This window comes from Filicampus tigris, chromosome 10 (genome assembly GCF_054856515.1).
Source record: "Filicampus tigris isolate MCC_2025a chromosome 10, RoL_Ftig_1.0, whole genome shotgun sequence".
In the NCBI taxonomy this organism is placed as follows: Eukaryota; Metazoa; Chordata; class Actinopteri; order Syngnathiformes; family Syngnathidae; genus Filicampus; species Filicampus tigris.
The window spans coordinates 7,806,480-7,822,785 of NC_141226.1; the positions used below are offsets into that span (position 1 = coordinate 7,806,480).

Genomic DNA, 16,306 nt, shown 5'->3' on the forward strand with positions numbered 1-16,306 from the left:
TATGACCATGCACTTCAGTCTTGCGCCTACCATGTCTTTCGCTCGCTCGGCGTAGCTTCTACAAGCTTCCAGAAATGCGTATACTGAAATTACAGATGCGCGCACTAAAGACAGTTTGTTCCAAAATTTCGGAATGAGTGTTTTCATGCGCTCCGATCGGATTAACAATCGACATAAACCACCTCTCTCGTTCAGAATAAAGTATTGATCGGAATGGGTCTGATCGGGTCAGAATATTCAGAAGAGGGTGTGTACCAGGTCGGAGCCAAAACGTGTTTTATGGGTGGGCCTGGAAAAATCCCCTGTCCCAACACATCGTATATTCAGATAAAATGACAAACTGAATAATATGAAGTTCAGATCTTCCTTAGAAGACCACAATTATGCCATTCTTAATATTCAATAAAATAAAATTAAAAAAAAAACGCCAGCAAACACAAATGCAATAATAATTTAATAATAATTTACAACATATTTAAAAGTAGATTTTTTTTTTCATGAATCTCACTGGGTGGGCTGTCTGTCAATCAGTGGCTCCGCCCCTGGTGTGTACATGAATAATTTTTATTCCGATCATGCAGGCATTTAATCCGAATAATAAATGGATTGGATAATGGATAGAAAGGGAAAATATACAACTATTCCTACTAGAAATAAAGAGGATTAACAAAAAATATTAATATTATCAATAATGTTATTAATATTCAAATGTATTTACTACTACATTATTTCATTATTTAATTTGTATCAATTTTGATGAACCCGGCAGGGCCTATAAATAAGAAACAAAGCTTTGAAGCCTTGTTTTTTGTGTGCGTGTCATTTTTGTGTTGGGTTAGCTTTTCAAGTTTAGGGGACTAGATTTATCCTTAGTTTCACTTAAAAAACTTTTTATGAACACTTACTGTTTTATTCAATAATAAACATATTTTCTGTAATGCCAATGTAGCGTTTCCATATTGGTCATTTAAAATTATGATGCACTCCAGTTGAAGAATTTGACACATGGAATATAATTCAAAACACATTTATAAAAACATGTAAAAGATAAAACCATAAACGATAGAGATAAAAAGACAGAGATAAGTGATAGCATTACATTTGTAAAGCATTTTAGACCAGGTGTCACCACTGGTGCCTGCGTAGCTTGTTTTAAAAATACCTCGCCAGTGATGGGACATGGTGCTGTAAAAGTGATCATTTGAAAATCAAAATACTTGCAGAGATTACAAAAAAAATCTAAATGCCTGCAGAGATTACAAAAATAAAGTGTTGGCTGATAGCCCTTTGCATTAAATCAGTAGCTCTAAAAAAATAAAAAATAAAAAATTAAGGCTTTAAAAAAGTTAGAGATCCCTGTTTTAGACTGTGACTTGAAAAACAGTAGTACTCTGCAATTAAAAAGCTTAATAATAAAAAAAGATTACAAATAATATATTGATCAAGTGCATAGATAGTGCAGCATTACTGCCAGTCATCTTTACAGTTTATAACTGGAGTGTTCACCAGTACTAATGTCTTGCGTAGTAGCTCGAAGTGCATGCATGCATGTCAGGTCAGTCTCAGCCCTTTAAGAGCTGCGGCGTCATCAGGTTGAACGAAACCTCGCTCTCTGCATCGAGGCGGACGGGAAGTTGGGGAGGACGCATCGGCCACTTCCGCCGCCACTGCGGCTTTTAGCTGCTTGAAAAGGGTGCAGGTCAGATCGGATCAGACCCCTCATACAGTATGCTGAAGTCGCTGACAAGTGACTGGAACGACTCGGCCGCACACATGCATTTGCTCGGCACTTCGTCCAGCAGAGGGAGCTCAGCTGCCGACTCTGCAAACACAAAGGCAAAACACCCATTAAGGCTTTATTATACTACCGCGGACAACTGTGGCAATGCCGCACGCAGTTTCCCTTTATACTCGCGCTCAACCCACATGCGTTGTTCTTAAAATGTGTTGCAGTTTCACTCCAAGTCGGGGGGCGTCGCTACGGCGTTTACTGACGTGGACACCGTAGGGCGGAATTTCCTCTGCCTTTTAGAGCCAATTCCGATCTGCGTTTTTACTGCTGAGCAAGGATCAAAACGACAGCGACGACAACGGATATCATGCCTGCTACAACAAAGGGACCTAAATGACTCGACGATGCATTTAATTGTATTGTGAAAACAATCTGGAAAGTGGCAGCGAAGGTGGTACTTGTATAAGCCACACGCATACCACATATGCCAAACTGGCTTCGCAGCAGCAATAAGCTGCGTGGTGGATCCTCTCCTCCGTGGTGACAAATAAATTGCCCTCGAAGAACCGAGCCGGGGCAAAGTGTACGTTATTGCAAAATGTGACATAACGGACCAATCACGAGTGAGAATGCGTGCGGCGTCATATATGCAACAACCATTTCTGACATATTACGCCAGTTTTGAAATTGCTGCATTGGCTCCCTGTGTGTTTCAGGATCGATTTTAAAGTACTTTTATTAGTTTATAAATGTGTTAATGGTCTTGGGCCATCTTATTTATCTGATTTGCTTTTATCATACCAGCCCTCGCGGATCCTGAGGTCCTCTGGCGCCGGCCTTTTATTTATTCCAAGGGTGAGGACCAAAATGCATGGCGAGGCTGCATTCAGCCATTTTGGTCCTCACCTTTGGAATAGCCTGCCAGAGGATGTCAGGTCTGCAGAGACTGTTGATATTTTTAAGAGGAAGCTCAAGACACACCTTTTTAGTTTGGCTTTCAACAACTTTTAAATAATTTATCTTTTCTTTTGATTGAAGATAATTCTATGTTTTGCTTTGAATGTTTTAAAGCACTTTGAGTTGCATTTTTATGTATGAAAAGTGCTATATAAATAAAATGTGAATGTGATATGCGCAGCATGTTTCGTCTTTTTGATCTGCACGGCTTGTCCAGGATGAGTAGAACAGCCTAAAGCCACACATCCATCCGTTTGGCCAAAAATCTACTTAAAAAGGCCAACCGTCCTGCGCTAATGTAAAGCAATGCCGCAATAAAGACATACCGTCCATAAACCATGTCACATGGATTCAACCAGAGCGGAGAGTTCACTGCAATGCATCATACTGAGAGATGTATCTAATATTGTGTTAACTAATGAAATAAAATGAGTTTTTCCACAGTATCTAATTCATGAAATGAACCCTTGTTCACAGTGTAAAGCAAAGCAGAGCATTCTCATCTTTGTAAAGAGAGAATTTTGGAGCTTGAGGTGTACCTAATGAAGTAGGCTGTGGGTATTTTTTTTAATGAATTGAAAATACAGAAAGAAAACTTACTGGTCAATTGGTTTAATCTTATAGCTGCACTGTCCCACTTTCTCTTTTTCTTTTTGCCCTACACAAAAAAAAAAACATTCAGTCAGTGAACACAAAACAGACATTAGCCAAATGCTAATGATTCACTGTATAATAACTATAGGACTCACATAGTTGTCCCTGCAGGACCAGTCCGGATACTTGCTGGTGTGGATTTCCTTAAGCTGCTCGGATAACTCAAAGTATTTATGCTGCTCGTCCTTCGTCAGGGACTTCCACTGTGAACATGATCACAGTATCAGCACACATGCATTAAAATATCATACAAGCTATAAGGACGAGTATCGCAAATACACTAACCATCTGCCCTAGGAGCTTGTTGACGGAGGCGCTGTCTTTATTTACATACTGGGCTTTGACGAGGGGCCGCTGCTCCTCCATAAACAATATGAAGGCATTGGGGGGCTTCTTAATGTAAGGCCTGCTAACATCCTGGGGTCTTGAATTCCTCTTTTTCCTATTAAGAAAACAAAACATAAGAAAACACACATCCCCTCTGTGTGGTGGTGCCAGGAAAGCACTTTGCAAAGAATCCTTACTTTCTGGAGGTTTGTTGGGAATTTGTTGTGTTTTGGGGAGGAGTTGCAGGAAGGACAAAGCAGGAGCCAGGCTTTAACTGATGATACAGCGGTCCATCGCTACACACGCACAAAGACGAACACGTTAGACAACAAGAAGTGTGTGTGTGTGTGTGGAGATGCAAACATGATGTGTACATTACATGTATGTTACTTACATTATTACTCCAACAGGATTTTGGTTCACCGCCATTGGTGCCCAACTGACCTGCAGAAAAACAAGAATGATCAAACTACTTGTAACAATTTATTAGTAACAATAACATGTAACTGTAAGTTCCCATACAACATTTGTTTGAAACATGAAATCAACTATTCTAGAGAAAGCAATACATTAAAAATGCATATTAAAACAATCAAACCATACAGCAAGCAAACAAACAACTAAACTAATTTAAAGCTAATGAATTATTTGCCTCAAATTTGCATGCGTGCTTCCAAACGTTGAGTGCATTTAAATTACTTCGAATTTAATCTTCTCCCTACCTGTTCTTGACCACGAGTCACACCCTGGTATTGCACGTTAGCCAACTGTATAAGTTCTTGAGTCTGACCAAAGTTGCTTGGGGCATCGACAAACTCAGGCTGCAGGTGGTGGGTAGTTTGCGATACAGTCGGAGGAGGCGTACAGCCCAAGTCGGCGTTGATCACCTCAAAAATCAAGTCCCAATCCATGCTGCTCATCGCGCCTTGCGTCTGCATCTTCTCGAGTCGAAATCGTCTTTGATCAACGTTTTCCACCGTTAATGTTAATATTATTTAGGGCTCCTGGAATTCAGCCAATTACATGGCAAAGATTCTGGTTTACGTCACCGGGCGCACCCATCCTACACTTGACCGTTCTGTAACGGGCGACGGCTAAGCTAACGAGCTAGCTGACTAACTACGGCTCAGAGAGGAGCGTGGGTGGGTGTCGCGTCGAAATTGTAAAGCGAAAGCAAAACAAATAAATACCTAAATAAAAAATAATAACGTGTAAATCAAACCCACACAAAAAGTAACTCTTTTTACCTTGTGCGATCATTGCAATGTGGTGAGACTTGCAGGTGGCGGCCATTTTGATAGCCGGGCTGTGGATAGGCCTATTGTAAGTGCAACGTATTTTACCATACACGTCCCGTTATGGGTGTTTCAATTTATTTACAGTAATGTCACATACAGTGAGGAATGGGTTTTTTTTCTGAGTTATGTTATAAATGTACTTTCACTGTCACAACCCAGTCCATAGGTTGCTTAAATTATTTGCCTGACAGCAATTGTCATACTAACTGGAAATAAACACAGTAGAAACAAAATGTCGGATCCGTGCTGTGTATTTACCCATCTCCTGTACAGTGTATCATTAAAAATCACAGAACTTCTTATGGTGTTAGAAAGTGCATCCCAAATTTACAGACTGTGAAAAACGTTTACATTGCATGAAATCAAATACATCTGCATTTCAGAAAACAAATTAACAAATGCTGAAACGAATTTAAATTTAATAAAACAAATTAAATGAAAGCAGAAACATTTTTTCATTTAAGGAAACAAAGTAACAATACACAAAACAAATGTACATTTCAGAAAACAAATTACCGGTACTTTGCAACATAGGCAGATACACTTTTACATTTCAGAAAACAAATTAACAAAAGCTTAAACAAATTACAGTTGCAACAACCCAGAAAGGGAATGGACCATATTGTGGACTGACAGGAAGAGACAGGAAGTCATAGCATAACCGAGTGTGACATTTTGAGTTGTTAAGAGACCAGGTGATATTTTGTCCGTTTTGTGGTCAACAGGTAGGCCAACTTATGCGATTATGTATTTCATGTGGTTGTTGTTTTGTGTTTGAATAGTACTGAACAAAGGCCAAATCCTAAGTAAGTAAGTCAGTACAGTACCAGTACAGCATAACGCTAGTGATTTGAAGCTATGTTGGTTAGTGGTGGCTAACTTTCTGACTTTTTCAAATAGGACTTTTTTCATTTTAGAAGAATAACCTTGCCCATCATATCATCAATTCAATCAGTACAGAAGCGCAAAGTCAAAACAACAACAATTGTTTAACTGTGGACCAAAACAAAGGGGTCGGGCTTGAGATGGAGAGAAAAAAACAAACAAATATGCACTGGTAAGGTGTTACAAATGGCCCGAGTGATAGCGTTTGTAGAGGAATAATTCTTTCTGTGACATAACCCAGCTCTTTTGATTTTGCTTTTCAAAGACCTTAATCTGAACCGAATACCGTGTAAACATGACATGTCCACGATTATAGTGTATGAGTGGCCCTCATTAAAATAGTTGACACACTCGTGTGGTAAACCTCATCCTTCCGTCTGGCCTAATATCCCTTAAACACTCGAAAGAGCAACCACATGTCATTCAAAACCAAATCAAGCGGCTTAATTTGTTTCTGCTTTTGTTAATTTGTTTTCTGAAATGTTTATTTGATTTGTGTCTTATTGATTTGTATTCTAAGATGTAAGTTTGTTTCGTGTAATGTACCTAGAAGTGTTTAACAGTTTGTTATTTTGTCTTGCACTTCCTAGCCACCGTCATTTTTTCACCTTCATGTACATTCAAAATATTGCTGCTAACATTATACATGAAAAATATAAATATTCCACTGTCAGGTCCCTTTAGGTGGGTTTTGCCAAACAGAAACCATGCAGTCCGTAGGTCAGTTCAATTATTTGCCTGACAACAAATGTCATAACTAACTGTAAGCTCAAAATGTTAGACCAGTGCCGTGTATCCACCTCCTGTACAGTATGTCATCAGAAATCACAGCCCTTCTTGTAATGGTACAAGAGCATTAAAATTATATTATGAATAATAATTCACCAAATGGCATTTCCAGTTGCTCCAAAGCTTGACGGTATTGTGACTTTTTCACCTGATCATCATTTGTGACTTCATGCTGGTGACATATTTAATGTAAAGGTTGAGGTGTTGCAATATGCGAGTTTACTACTATGCCAGTAAAAGAAAGCGTCTTATGTTGAGACGCACACTGGGCTTATTGTCAATGTAGTACAGTAAATAGTTTTGGAAATTACATCAGTGTTACAAGAATAATATTTTCATGCTGAATTAAAAAAAAAAAAAAAAGGAATTATACAGCACTGCATGTTCTCCCCATGCTTGCGTGGGTTTTCTCCGGGTACTCGGGTTTCCTCCCACATTCCCAAAACATGCATGGCAGGTTAATTGATCACTCTAAATTGCCCCTAGGTGTGATTGTGAGTGCGGATGTTTGTCTCTGTGTGCCCTGCGATTGGCTGGGAACCAATTTGGGGTGTACCCCGCCTTACTGCCCGAAGACAGCTGGGATAGGCTCCAGCACGCCCCGCGACCCTTGTGAGCATAAGCGGTATGGATAATGGATGGATGGATAATATTAACAGTCAGGATAAGCGGTATCGAAAATGGATGGGATGGATTATACAAAAACATGCATGGTAAGTTGATTGGACTCTCTAAATTGCCCCTCGGTGTGATTGTGAGTGCAGATGTTTGTCTTTGTGTGCCCTGCCATTGGCTGGCAACCAATCCAGGGTGTCCCCCGCCTACTGCCCGAAGACAGCTGGGATAGTATATATAATCAGGAGAAGGATACTAGCTTGCATTATTCAAATGTATCGATTTGTTTTGGGTAAAATAGAACAAAACTAACGAGTTTCAAATCGCCCCTGATAAATGTGGAATATGGCTACGGCCCCCTCCCCTTCCCTCCATGTCTTGGTGGGAGTCACGCGAAGTACTGATCGCAATTTGTCCATTCAAAGTCGTTGTAAATACATTGCTAATATTGTCAAAATAACGGGGATCAATCGGCCCAAAATGTATGTAGACATCTCTACTTAGGCCCAGGGGCGGAGCCATGGGTGGCACTGGGTTTGCACAGGCACACCCAGATTGACAGACTACCCACCCAGTGAGATTCATGAAAAAAAATCTTCTTTTAATCAGTGGTGTAACTAGTATGTCAGGTGTGGGTGGGCATTAGTCTTACCTGGGGGGACAAAAAAGTGCTACAATGCTCAAGTAGGTCAAAATCCAGCAAAGGGCTACGACACCTTAAAACATATTTTGTTTTCTCCCTCCTTAATTGAGATAACTGTTGTAGTACTTGGGCTACACAAATACATTTTAAATCTATTTTATTTTATTGAATATTAAAGATGGCATAACTGTGGTGGTCTAAGGAAGATCTGAACTTCATATTCAATTTGTCATTTTATTTGAATACGATGTGTCGGGCCAGGAGCATTGTGCTCAGTGAGAAAAGTATTTAGGCCCACCAAGATTTTTCCAGGCCCACCCATTAGCCACGTCCTGGCTCCGCCCCTGCTTAGGCCCACTTCAACCTCTGTAAATATCACAAAACCATTAGCCTTTCCTTGGCTGATTTAACCCATTAAATTCTAAAGTGCCCGGTGAAACATCTCTCTAAAACTTAAGGGCGACTTTAGAATCACCCTCTAAAACCTGAGGTTTTCACGGAATTTCAACACCTACAAAATCCTTCACCTCTGTACTCCCTGCACCGCCTATCCAAAAATTAGGTTCTCTAAACGGCCACACTCGGCTGAAGAGTCGATCTCTCTGGAAGTCCGCAGCTCTGAATTTTTTCAAGTCCAAATTTGACATTTCAACAAGCCGTCCTCTGGGACTTGTATTTATCCGGAATTGGTACGGGCTGGCCCACTCGCACCGCAACGCCGCTGTATCTCTGGCTGGACAGAATTAAAGTATTCGCCCTGCTATGGCTGCATGGATAGCGTGCGACCACCATGAGGAGGATTTTTCTTCGAATTCGTTGTCTATTCCTGTCTTTTAGCGGCTGCAAAATACCGTTTCACAAACTCCTAACCCTACTCTTTCCAAAAAATAAAAATGTAAACCTTAACTCTCAAGAACTAAAACTATCTCTTTATTCAAAGATACTTGGTTACCTTTGAGCACATAATTAGTTCTTGCCCTGCAGCCAGCCTAACTCATGATTCTCACTTTGGCGTATACCCCCAACCTACTGTACATATACGGTCAATGCAGTCTACCCCAGGAAGCATGCATTCAAAACAACACACGCGAGACAGGTGGGTCGCGTTTCCGTCTCTTGTCAGCAAAACGGGCATCTGTCAATGATGGACTGTGAGGTCCGTCGAGACTGGACCAAGCGTCAGCAAAACATGCGTGTGTCAGTGACGGGCAGACCTACCGGTCAGTCAGTAAGACTGAATACACAACTCTGGTAATTTATTGCTATGATGTTTCATTAAAAAAAAAAAAAAAACACCTGTTGTTTAACGTAACTTTTCATTCATAAATATTACAAAATGTTTTACTATATTATTTTTGTTATTATGAAAACCCAATGTGCTAAAGAAAAAATTAGGGCAGACTCAGATTAGATGCAAAAATGCATATAGAAAAATGTACTTCCCTCTGTGATTACAAATTTGCAACATTTTTTGATCTGTTTTATTTTATTTATTGTTGTAAAATATTTATCACAAATTTGTGTAAAATTCGAATATGTTTTCATACACGGTGACCCAAAAAAAAAACAGGCCCCGAAAGATTCTGATGTATAGAAATTTGAAATGGATTACTGAAGAAGAAAAAAACAATGAGTATAATGTTATAATGCGATTTCTACACACAATAAATTACCGGTGGTTATACCTCAAGTTGCATTTGGTTCCGTAAAAAAATTTAAGAAATTATGTCTATTGAATGTCGGGGCCCCTTTTCTTTGGGGGGTTGGGGTCACCCAGTGTGCCTTCAACTTAATTCTCAAATTTACAAATTTGTTCATGTACAAAAAATACTTACATTTCTACAACTTGCTTGTAAAATGACATTTGTAATAGAATCTTTATCCTCATAACATTACAATTCTACTTGAAAAGTAAAAGACTTTATTCTCATATCATGCCTTTTTTCTTGTACAATCATCACAAGAAAGCCGTTTTAAAGTAGACCAGCCTATGGATGGGTACTATTTTTCCCCCTGGGAAAAATGACGGAGGACAGAAGGGTACCCTCGCTGCTGATGGATGACAGACGCTCAAATTTTAGTAAAACGCCCAGCTCTGCCTGTCAAGTTGTGCCAAACACAATGTGACACTGATCATTGTTATTTACACCCCCAACAACGCATCAAAACGGATATCATCATACAGAAAGAGTAAAGTTAAGAGATGAAAAACTAGATTAACATGATTAAAAAAAAACACTTTTAACAGTGAGTGCATTAATTGCGATCAATGAATTACAATTTTGACACCCCTAAAACCCCTGTTTTTTTTTACTGGACAGGATCCTCTTCGTTCCTCTTCCTTCCACAGGCAACGAACTGCTCCTCTGATATCATTCACTTCCCCTAAGAAAAATGCAACATTCTCATATTTTCGATGCAACGTTTTACCTTGAAAACATAGATTATGAAATGTAATATTTTTTTACTTTATTGGAGTAAGATTGTCTTGATTTTTCTCGCGTACTTATGTCCATGTTTTCACCGTGGCCCCAACTCTCCTCTAGAAAATCAAAGGGTGTGGATGATTGTCTAACTTTGAATAAAGCCTCAACTTAAAATTAATCAGATTGCACTTGTTACACGGCGCTATATGGCTCACGGCCACTACTGAGCATATTTGCACATCATAGAAGCTGCTAAGGTCAGACGGCTAAACAGCTTCCACTGTCAATGTTACCATCCACTGGGATGGCGTCTGACTGAAAAATAGGCTGTGTAGCAAATGTGTCACAGTTTAAACTGGTGGCTGCAGTCCCTCACGGTCTCTTTTGCCCCGCACGAATCCCTATTATGCCCGCCCAGAGATAAAGACTGCCTACTACATCCGTTGCATTGCTTCAGATGAGGCATTTCCCTTGGAGTACCTCATGAAGCCATACCCAAACTGCAGGCTACCTGAAGAGCAGCGCATCTTGAATTACAGCAAGTCACAAGCTCAAAGGGTGGTAGAAAACACTTTTGACATCCTAGCCATCCGCTTTCAAGACCTTCTAGTGACACTGCCAAAGTGGAAGACATTGTTTTGGCTTGCTGGCATGGATTAGTGATCAGGAGGAACCGGATCATTACCATGTCCCAGGACGCTAATCCACAGGAAGCCTCGCTGCCACAAACAACCAATCCTGCAAAATGAGCTAAGCACCAAAGGGATGAACTATGCCATGACTTTACTTTTTGCAGTGCATTTTCAGTGGGGCTAAATATCGCAATAAAGGGGGGCAAGACCATGCAATACAGTTTGGTCGATGTGGATGCATAACTTGACATCAATGCTTTTTTTTTTTTTTTTTTTTTTTTTTAAATTGTGCCTGCACTTTTGCATTTCTTTCACATTGCTAATTTAATAAATCTGTCTTATTTTATGAGGACTAAAACGGTATATTGTAAAACATACTTTTTTATTGTATAGGGAAGCCAAATTCTATTGTGACACGACAATAATAGCACACGATAGTACATCATCCAAATGTTATCTGCTTCAGGAATACGCATTTGTGATACAGTATATTTAACACAGATAAGCAACTTAAAATAATGTGTGGCTCTATTCACACAAAATGACACAACTGGTGTTTGAAACAACAGACCAGTCAAAAATGCAGATTCTTGATTCATGTCACTTTGTCCACAACTGCAAGTGATTTGAAGTTATTAACTTTCATGCTAAGAGACAATGACTGTTCTTGTAAGTATTAGTATTGCAAGGGAAGTTTACCTGTGAAGTTTACCTGTATGTCTAATGCCTGCCTAATAACATATGTCTAATTGGTTTATAGATGGATTCACAAGATTTTAGATGGTAATATGAAAGCTAATGCTATTCTTTCTTATTTCTATACAACAACTTCAAATTAATAGCTTGCAAAGCCTGAAGTAAAATCCAAGTATTTATTACAAAACATAAGAATTGTAAAATGGTGGTTAAAAAAAAACAACAACAAAACAACAAGTGTTGGATATGGTAAAAAAAACGGCTTTCACTCTTCTACTCAAAGGGCTTTTACACTGCTTCCTCATTCACACACCCACACACACTTCACCGTGGTCACAATGTCCAGGGATCAAACCTACAACTTCTGGGTCTGAAGACGACCACTCTACCACTGAGCCATGCCGCTCATTGGCGACATTACTGTACACTATGCATGCCGTGACATGCAAAATCATACCAGAGGGAGGTGAGTGTCAGAGGTGTTTGGCAGGCTCTGGCCCACAGAGTACCTGTAAAGACAGTTGTCCACTTCATGCTGGACGTGTGGCAATAAATGCGGGGGCAACTGCCGCAGCCTGTGTTCTAAATGATTGCAATAAGCAGAGATGGCATCCTTGGAGTCGTCCTGTGTTAACCTCTCAAGGGCTTTGCCAATGCTACGCATCAACACTGTTGACTCCTCGCTGATTGTCTCGTCGAGTGTCCGCCTAGTGCGCTTCACCCGAGGCCTTGGAGTGCTTGTGCGGCTGCAAGCGATGCGCGAATGTTCCTCTTCCACGTGTGAGGATAATCTCTCTCTTCCATAATTGATGCGGTCTGCTGAGAGAGTTCTGGGCCTCGGGTCAGCCTGAATGAAGAAGGGCTCCTCCGGCGTGCTGGCAGAGATCTCACTGGAGCAATCTGAGGGGGATTCAGCAACAGCAGCTGAAGGTTCCTCCTCAAAAAAAAAAAAAAAAAAAAAAAAGGACACACGATAAAGGATTTGAAACCATGGATTCCTAAAACTAAAACTTGCAGTGTGTGGAGTACAGGTGACAAACTCAAAGCATGGGGGCCAGATCCGAACTGCCATATAATTTTATGTAGCCCACGAGAGCAAATCATGTGTTGTTGACTTCATGTTTCTAGCTAAAATACCAAAACTGCAAATCGTCTTCACTTAAAATAACGTTGAGGTAACACAAGCATTTTTTGTTACTAATCACCTTTCAAAAGCAATTTAAATATTATTGCTTCTGATTTAAAAAACAAGTCATCCGTCAATTTTTTGTGTGTATCGTATGTAATGTAACATTGAGGCCCTGATAGACCAAACCGACGTCGGAGGTCGTGAAGCGCCGTGGCGTCTGAATGCGCCGTCTGTTTGGTGTAGTGGCCACCGACGTAGTGTCGTAACCCGTCTGTAAGCGCCTTGGGGGCGTTTACGCATATGGAATCGGCGTCGCCAGTCGTGACATTTGGTCACTCTGATTGGCTGTTAGCTAGCAAATCAGCGCGCGGAGCGCCAACGGACAGTGACAAATGCGGAAAAACAGTGAGCACGCACGCCTCCGCTGCCTTAATCTTCTTACAACTCCAAGAGCGAGGGTTGACAATGTAATTATTTCACAATACCGTGTCAAGAACGTGATGGTTTACTTCACGTGGGAGTTCATCGTGAGCAAAGAATATAGCTGAATGCATTGTTTGCGTTTTTATAAACCGCCCCCGGCCAACAGCTTTCCGGTTGGATTTTTCTAACCATGAGAAATGGTGACTACCGCCTCAGATGGTATGGAAGAGTATGGAAAAATCTTATGCATGCGCAGAAGGTACTTTAATGGTCAGCGTCGCTGTCTGTCGTTGCGGTGTGTTTTGCCAGCGTGACGTGCCGACAGCCGGCCGGACGCCACAGGGGGTAAGCGCCTGTCACTGTTGGCCAGCGTCTTTTTGGTCTATCAGGGCCTTTAGGGATAGACCGATTTGGCCAGGCCGATTACGCTGGTCAACAATTTCTTTTAATCAGAGATGCAAGTAAACTTTAGATGATTTTTTTTTTTGCGCCGATTTGAAATCTCTCCTTGTTTTTTCTCTAGCACATCAGGTTTTCATAATAATAAAATATTTAATACAATACTATATTCAGTAGCTTTGGTTCAACAATGGGTGGATTTTTTTTTTTACTGAAATGGCATAGCTATTCGACTGGTCACGACGACATCAACAATCAAAATCATCGATAATTAATTTACCAGTCGACAAGGCGTTTATTTACGTATTTATTTGGTTTTTCTGTTGAAACTGCCTCATCTAGCACTTCTCTCGCTGTCTGTATGGCTTGTCTGTGGTGGTTGGGGACCACTGGTCTAGACTGCCAAGGAAAGGAAATATACTACATAAATGAAAAGGCAGGACTTCTTCTTCTGTGTTGTTAATAAAATGCAACAGACTTAATGCACTTTTTGAATGTAACGAGATATGCATTAAACAGATGGATTGAGAATCAAAAAAAGTCCAGTTACCTTGGTTTGATTGAATGTGGCTCTTTTGGAGTGGGGCTCTAGGAATTGTAGCCTGGTCAGGATCCAGTGCTGCCTGCCAGTCTTTTTTGCTCCAATACTTTCAGAGGGTGGAAGCTTCTTGTATCTTGAGTACTGGGTTCGAAGAGACTCCCACCTTCTCTTTAGCTCTTTCTCTGGAAGACAAAGGCAGTTAGTTTTGTGCCTTGGTAGCTTGTCCAATTCCTGTCTACGTGCTGCACTAACAAGTATTATTTTCCTTCTTTTCCTGAGAAAGGATGAATAAAGTATTCCTAGGTAAATGCTAAAAATAATAACATATGCCACAGTCCCATGCGATCAACCATTTTGGATGGCCACCAATGAGTGAGCACAACAGTGAGCACGCCTCCATCGCCTTAACCTTCTTACAAGTACAAGAGCGAGGGTTGACAATCTAAGTATTTCACAATACCGTGTCAAGAACGTAAGGGTTTACTTTGTGTGGGAGGTTATCGTGAGCGAAGAATAGAATGCATTGTTTACGTTGTTATAATCAGCCCCCGGCCAACATCTTTCCGGTAGAAGTTTTCTAACCATGAAAAATGGTGACTACCGCCACCGATGGTATGGAAGGGTATTACATCTTATGCATGCGCAGAAGGTACTTTAATGGTCAGCGTCGCTGTATGTCGTTGCGGTGTGTTTTGCCAGCGTGACGTGCAAACAGCCGGCCAGACGCCACAGGGGGTAAGCGTCTGTCACTGTTGGTGAACGTCGTTTTGGTGTATCAGGGCCTTTATGCATGCGCAGAAGGTACTTTAATGGTCGCTGTCTGTCGTTGCGGTGTATTCCTCCAGCGTGACGTGCTGACAGCCGGCCGGACGCCACAGGGGGTAAGCGTCTGTCACTGTTGGCCAGCGTCTTTTTGGTCTATCTAGGCCTACCAGGCTGCCGCCCCTCCCCCCTCTGCTCAGCGCACTAAGCACCACATACGCATATTGACCAATCACGTGCAACTTCAAGTGGAAAAAAAAAAAGCGTCTCGGACTCGAACGGAGTCGGCTCCCGTCCCCGTCGTTCACTTCAAAGAGCCGGCTCATAGAGCCGTTACGTTCGCGAACGAACCTGGAACAAAATCCTGTTCCACCTTTTCATGGCATAGCAAACGCACTTCTTGTTTCGCTTAACAGCAACAAAATAAGGAGTAACGGAGGGTGGCAACGAAAATGGATGCGTGCTCCATACGGGCAGTGCATTCTGGGTGAACTGAGACCCCGAAACGGTCTATTGATTCAAGATACTCGATAGCATGCTTACGCTTGCTAGATTTGAACAGAAACAATCAATGACATTTGCCAAGCGCAAGTGAACAATAACGCCGATTGTTACGGCCCGTTTCTGATAAAGACCTCTAGAGAAAAAAATAAATCTCACCTGATATTTTGAGTTGCGTTTCCATCTGCTGCCAGAGTTTTGCTCTCGTCATTTTGTCGACGTAGAGTTTCTCTGTAGCATCATACAGAGACGGCCTCTCCTGAACCATACGGATGAATTTCTCTTCACTTTCTTCCGTCCAGACGGCCATGTTGATGAAACGTAAGGTTCAAAACGATCAAAATCTTCTTGCACCTTTTTCGAACACTGCGGCTGATCCCACTTTTTTTACCTCCCCCTTCTTCTTCTTCTTTCACTTCTTCATCCTCGTCTTCTTCCTCCTCCTCAGCATTACCGCCACCTACCGGGCTGGAGTATGGACCAGTAGAAAGGCAGCAAATAAAACTGCAAAAAACAACAACGAGGACAACAGCAACAATGTACTCCTATCACATTAAAATACTTTACAGTAGATCTCAGAATTAATTTTGATTCTTTGTATACGATTTTTCAACTGTGTAGAACAATTCACAATATCTACCATAAACAATAAAAAAAATCCTATCTACAGGCAGTTTCCATCTTGAGTTTATCACAAGACGCTACTCCATTATGAGTCGGCACTGAAATTTTCTTGACTGCTTCAGAATAAAGATCTGTTCTACCTTAATCCATTGTATTCCTCCAGCTTTCTTGCTAACCATGCACCCTCCGTATACATTATTTAACTTTTTTATTCCTTTTTCCCATTTCCCATATTCGTGGTCCCCTTCACACCGACCACATCTCTGCGTGACT

The 16,306-nt window shown here is 41.0% G+C and overlaps 2 protein-coding genes across 3 annotated transcripts; both read right to left on the reverse strand.

The window, feature by feature from the left end:
- Positions 1–1,011: 1,011 nt before the first annotated feature.
- On the reverse strand, positions 1,012–4,981 carry LOC147140614 (transcription factor 7-like 1-C). Of its 2 annotated transcripts, none has more exons than XM_086042377.1 (7): positions 4,918–4,981; positions 4,065–4,114; positions 3,868–3,966; positions 3,629–3,785; positions 3,439–3,546; positions 3,290–3,347; positions 1,012–1,822 (listed from the first exon to the last, which is right to left on the reverse strand). In XM_086042377.1, exons 2-7 carry the CDS (start codon positions 4,097–4,099, stop codon positions 1,701–1,703), a joined length of 579 nt encoding a protein of 192 aa, XP_085898503.1. In that variant the 5' UTR covers positions 4,100–4,114; positions 4,918–4,981; the 3' UTR covers positions 1,012–1,700. The 2 variants fall into 2 exon arrangements, with proteins under 2 accessions (XP_085898503.1, XP_085898502.1); XM_086042376.1 differs by lacking the exon at positions 4,918–4,981 and adding an exon at positions 4,393–4,879.
- Positions 4,982–11,319: 6,338 nt separating this feature from the next.
- Positions 11,320–16,294, reverse strand: LOC147140615 (uncharacterized). The gene is made up of 5 exons (XM_086043158.1): positions 16,290–16,294; positions 15,801–15,913; positions 15,569–15,700; positions 14,156–14,328; positions 11,320–12,591 (listed from the first exon to the last, which is right to left on the reverse strand). Exons 1-5 carry the CDS (start codon positions 16,292–16,294, stop codon positions 12,106–12,108), a joined length of 909 nt encoding a protein of 302 aa, XP_085899284.1. The 3' UTR covers positions 11,320–12,105.
- Positions 16,295–16,306: the final 12 nt, after the last annotated feature.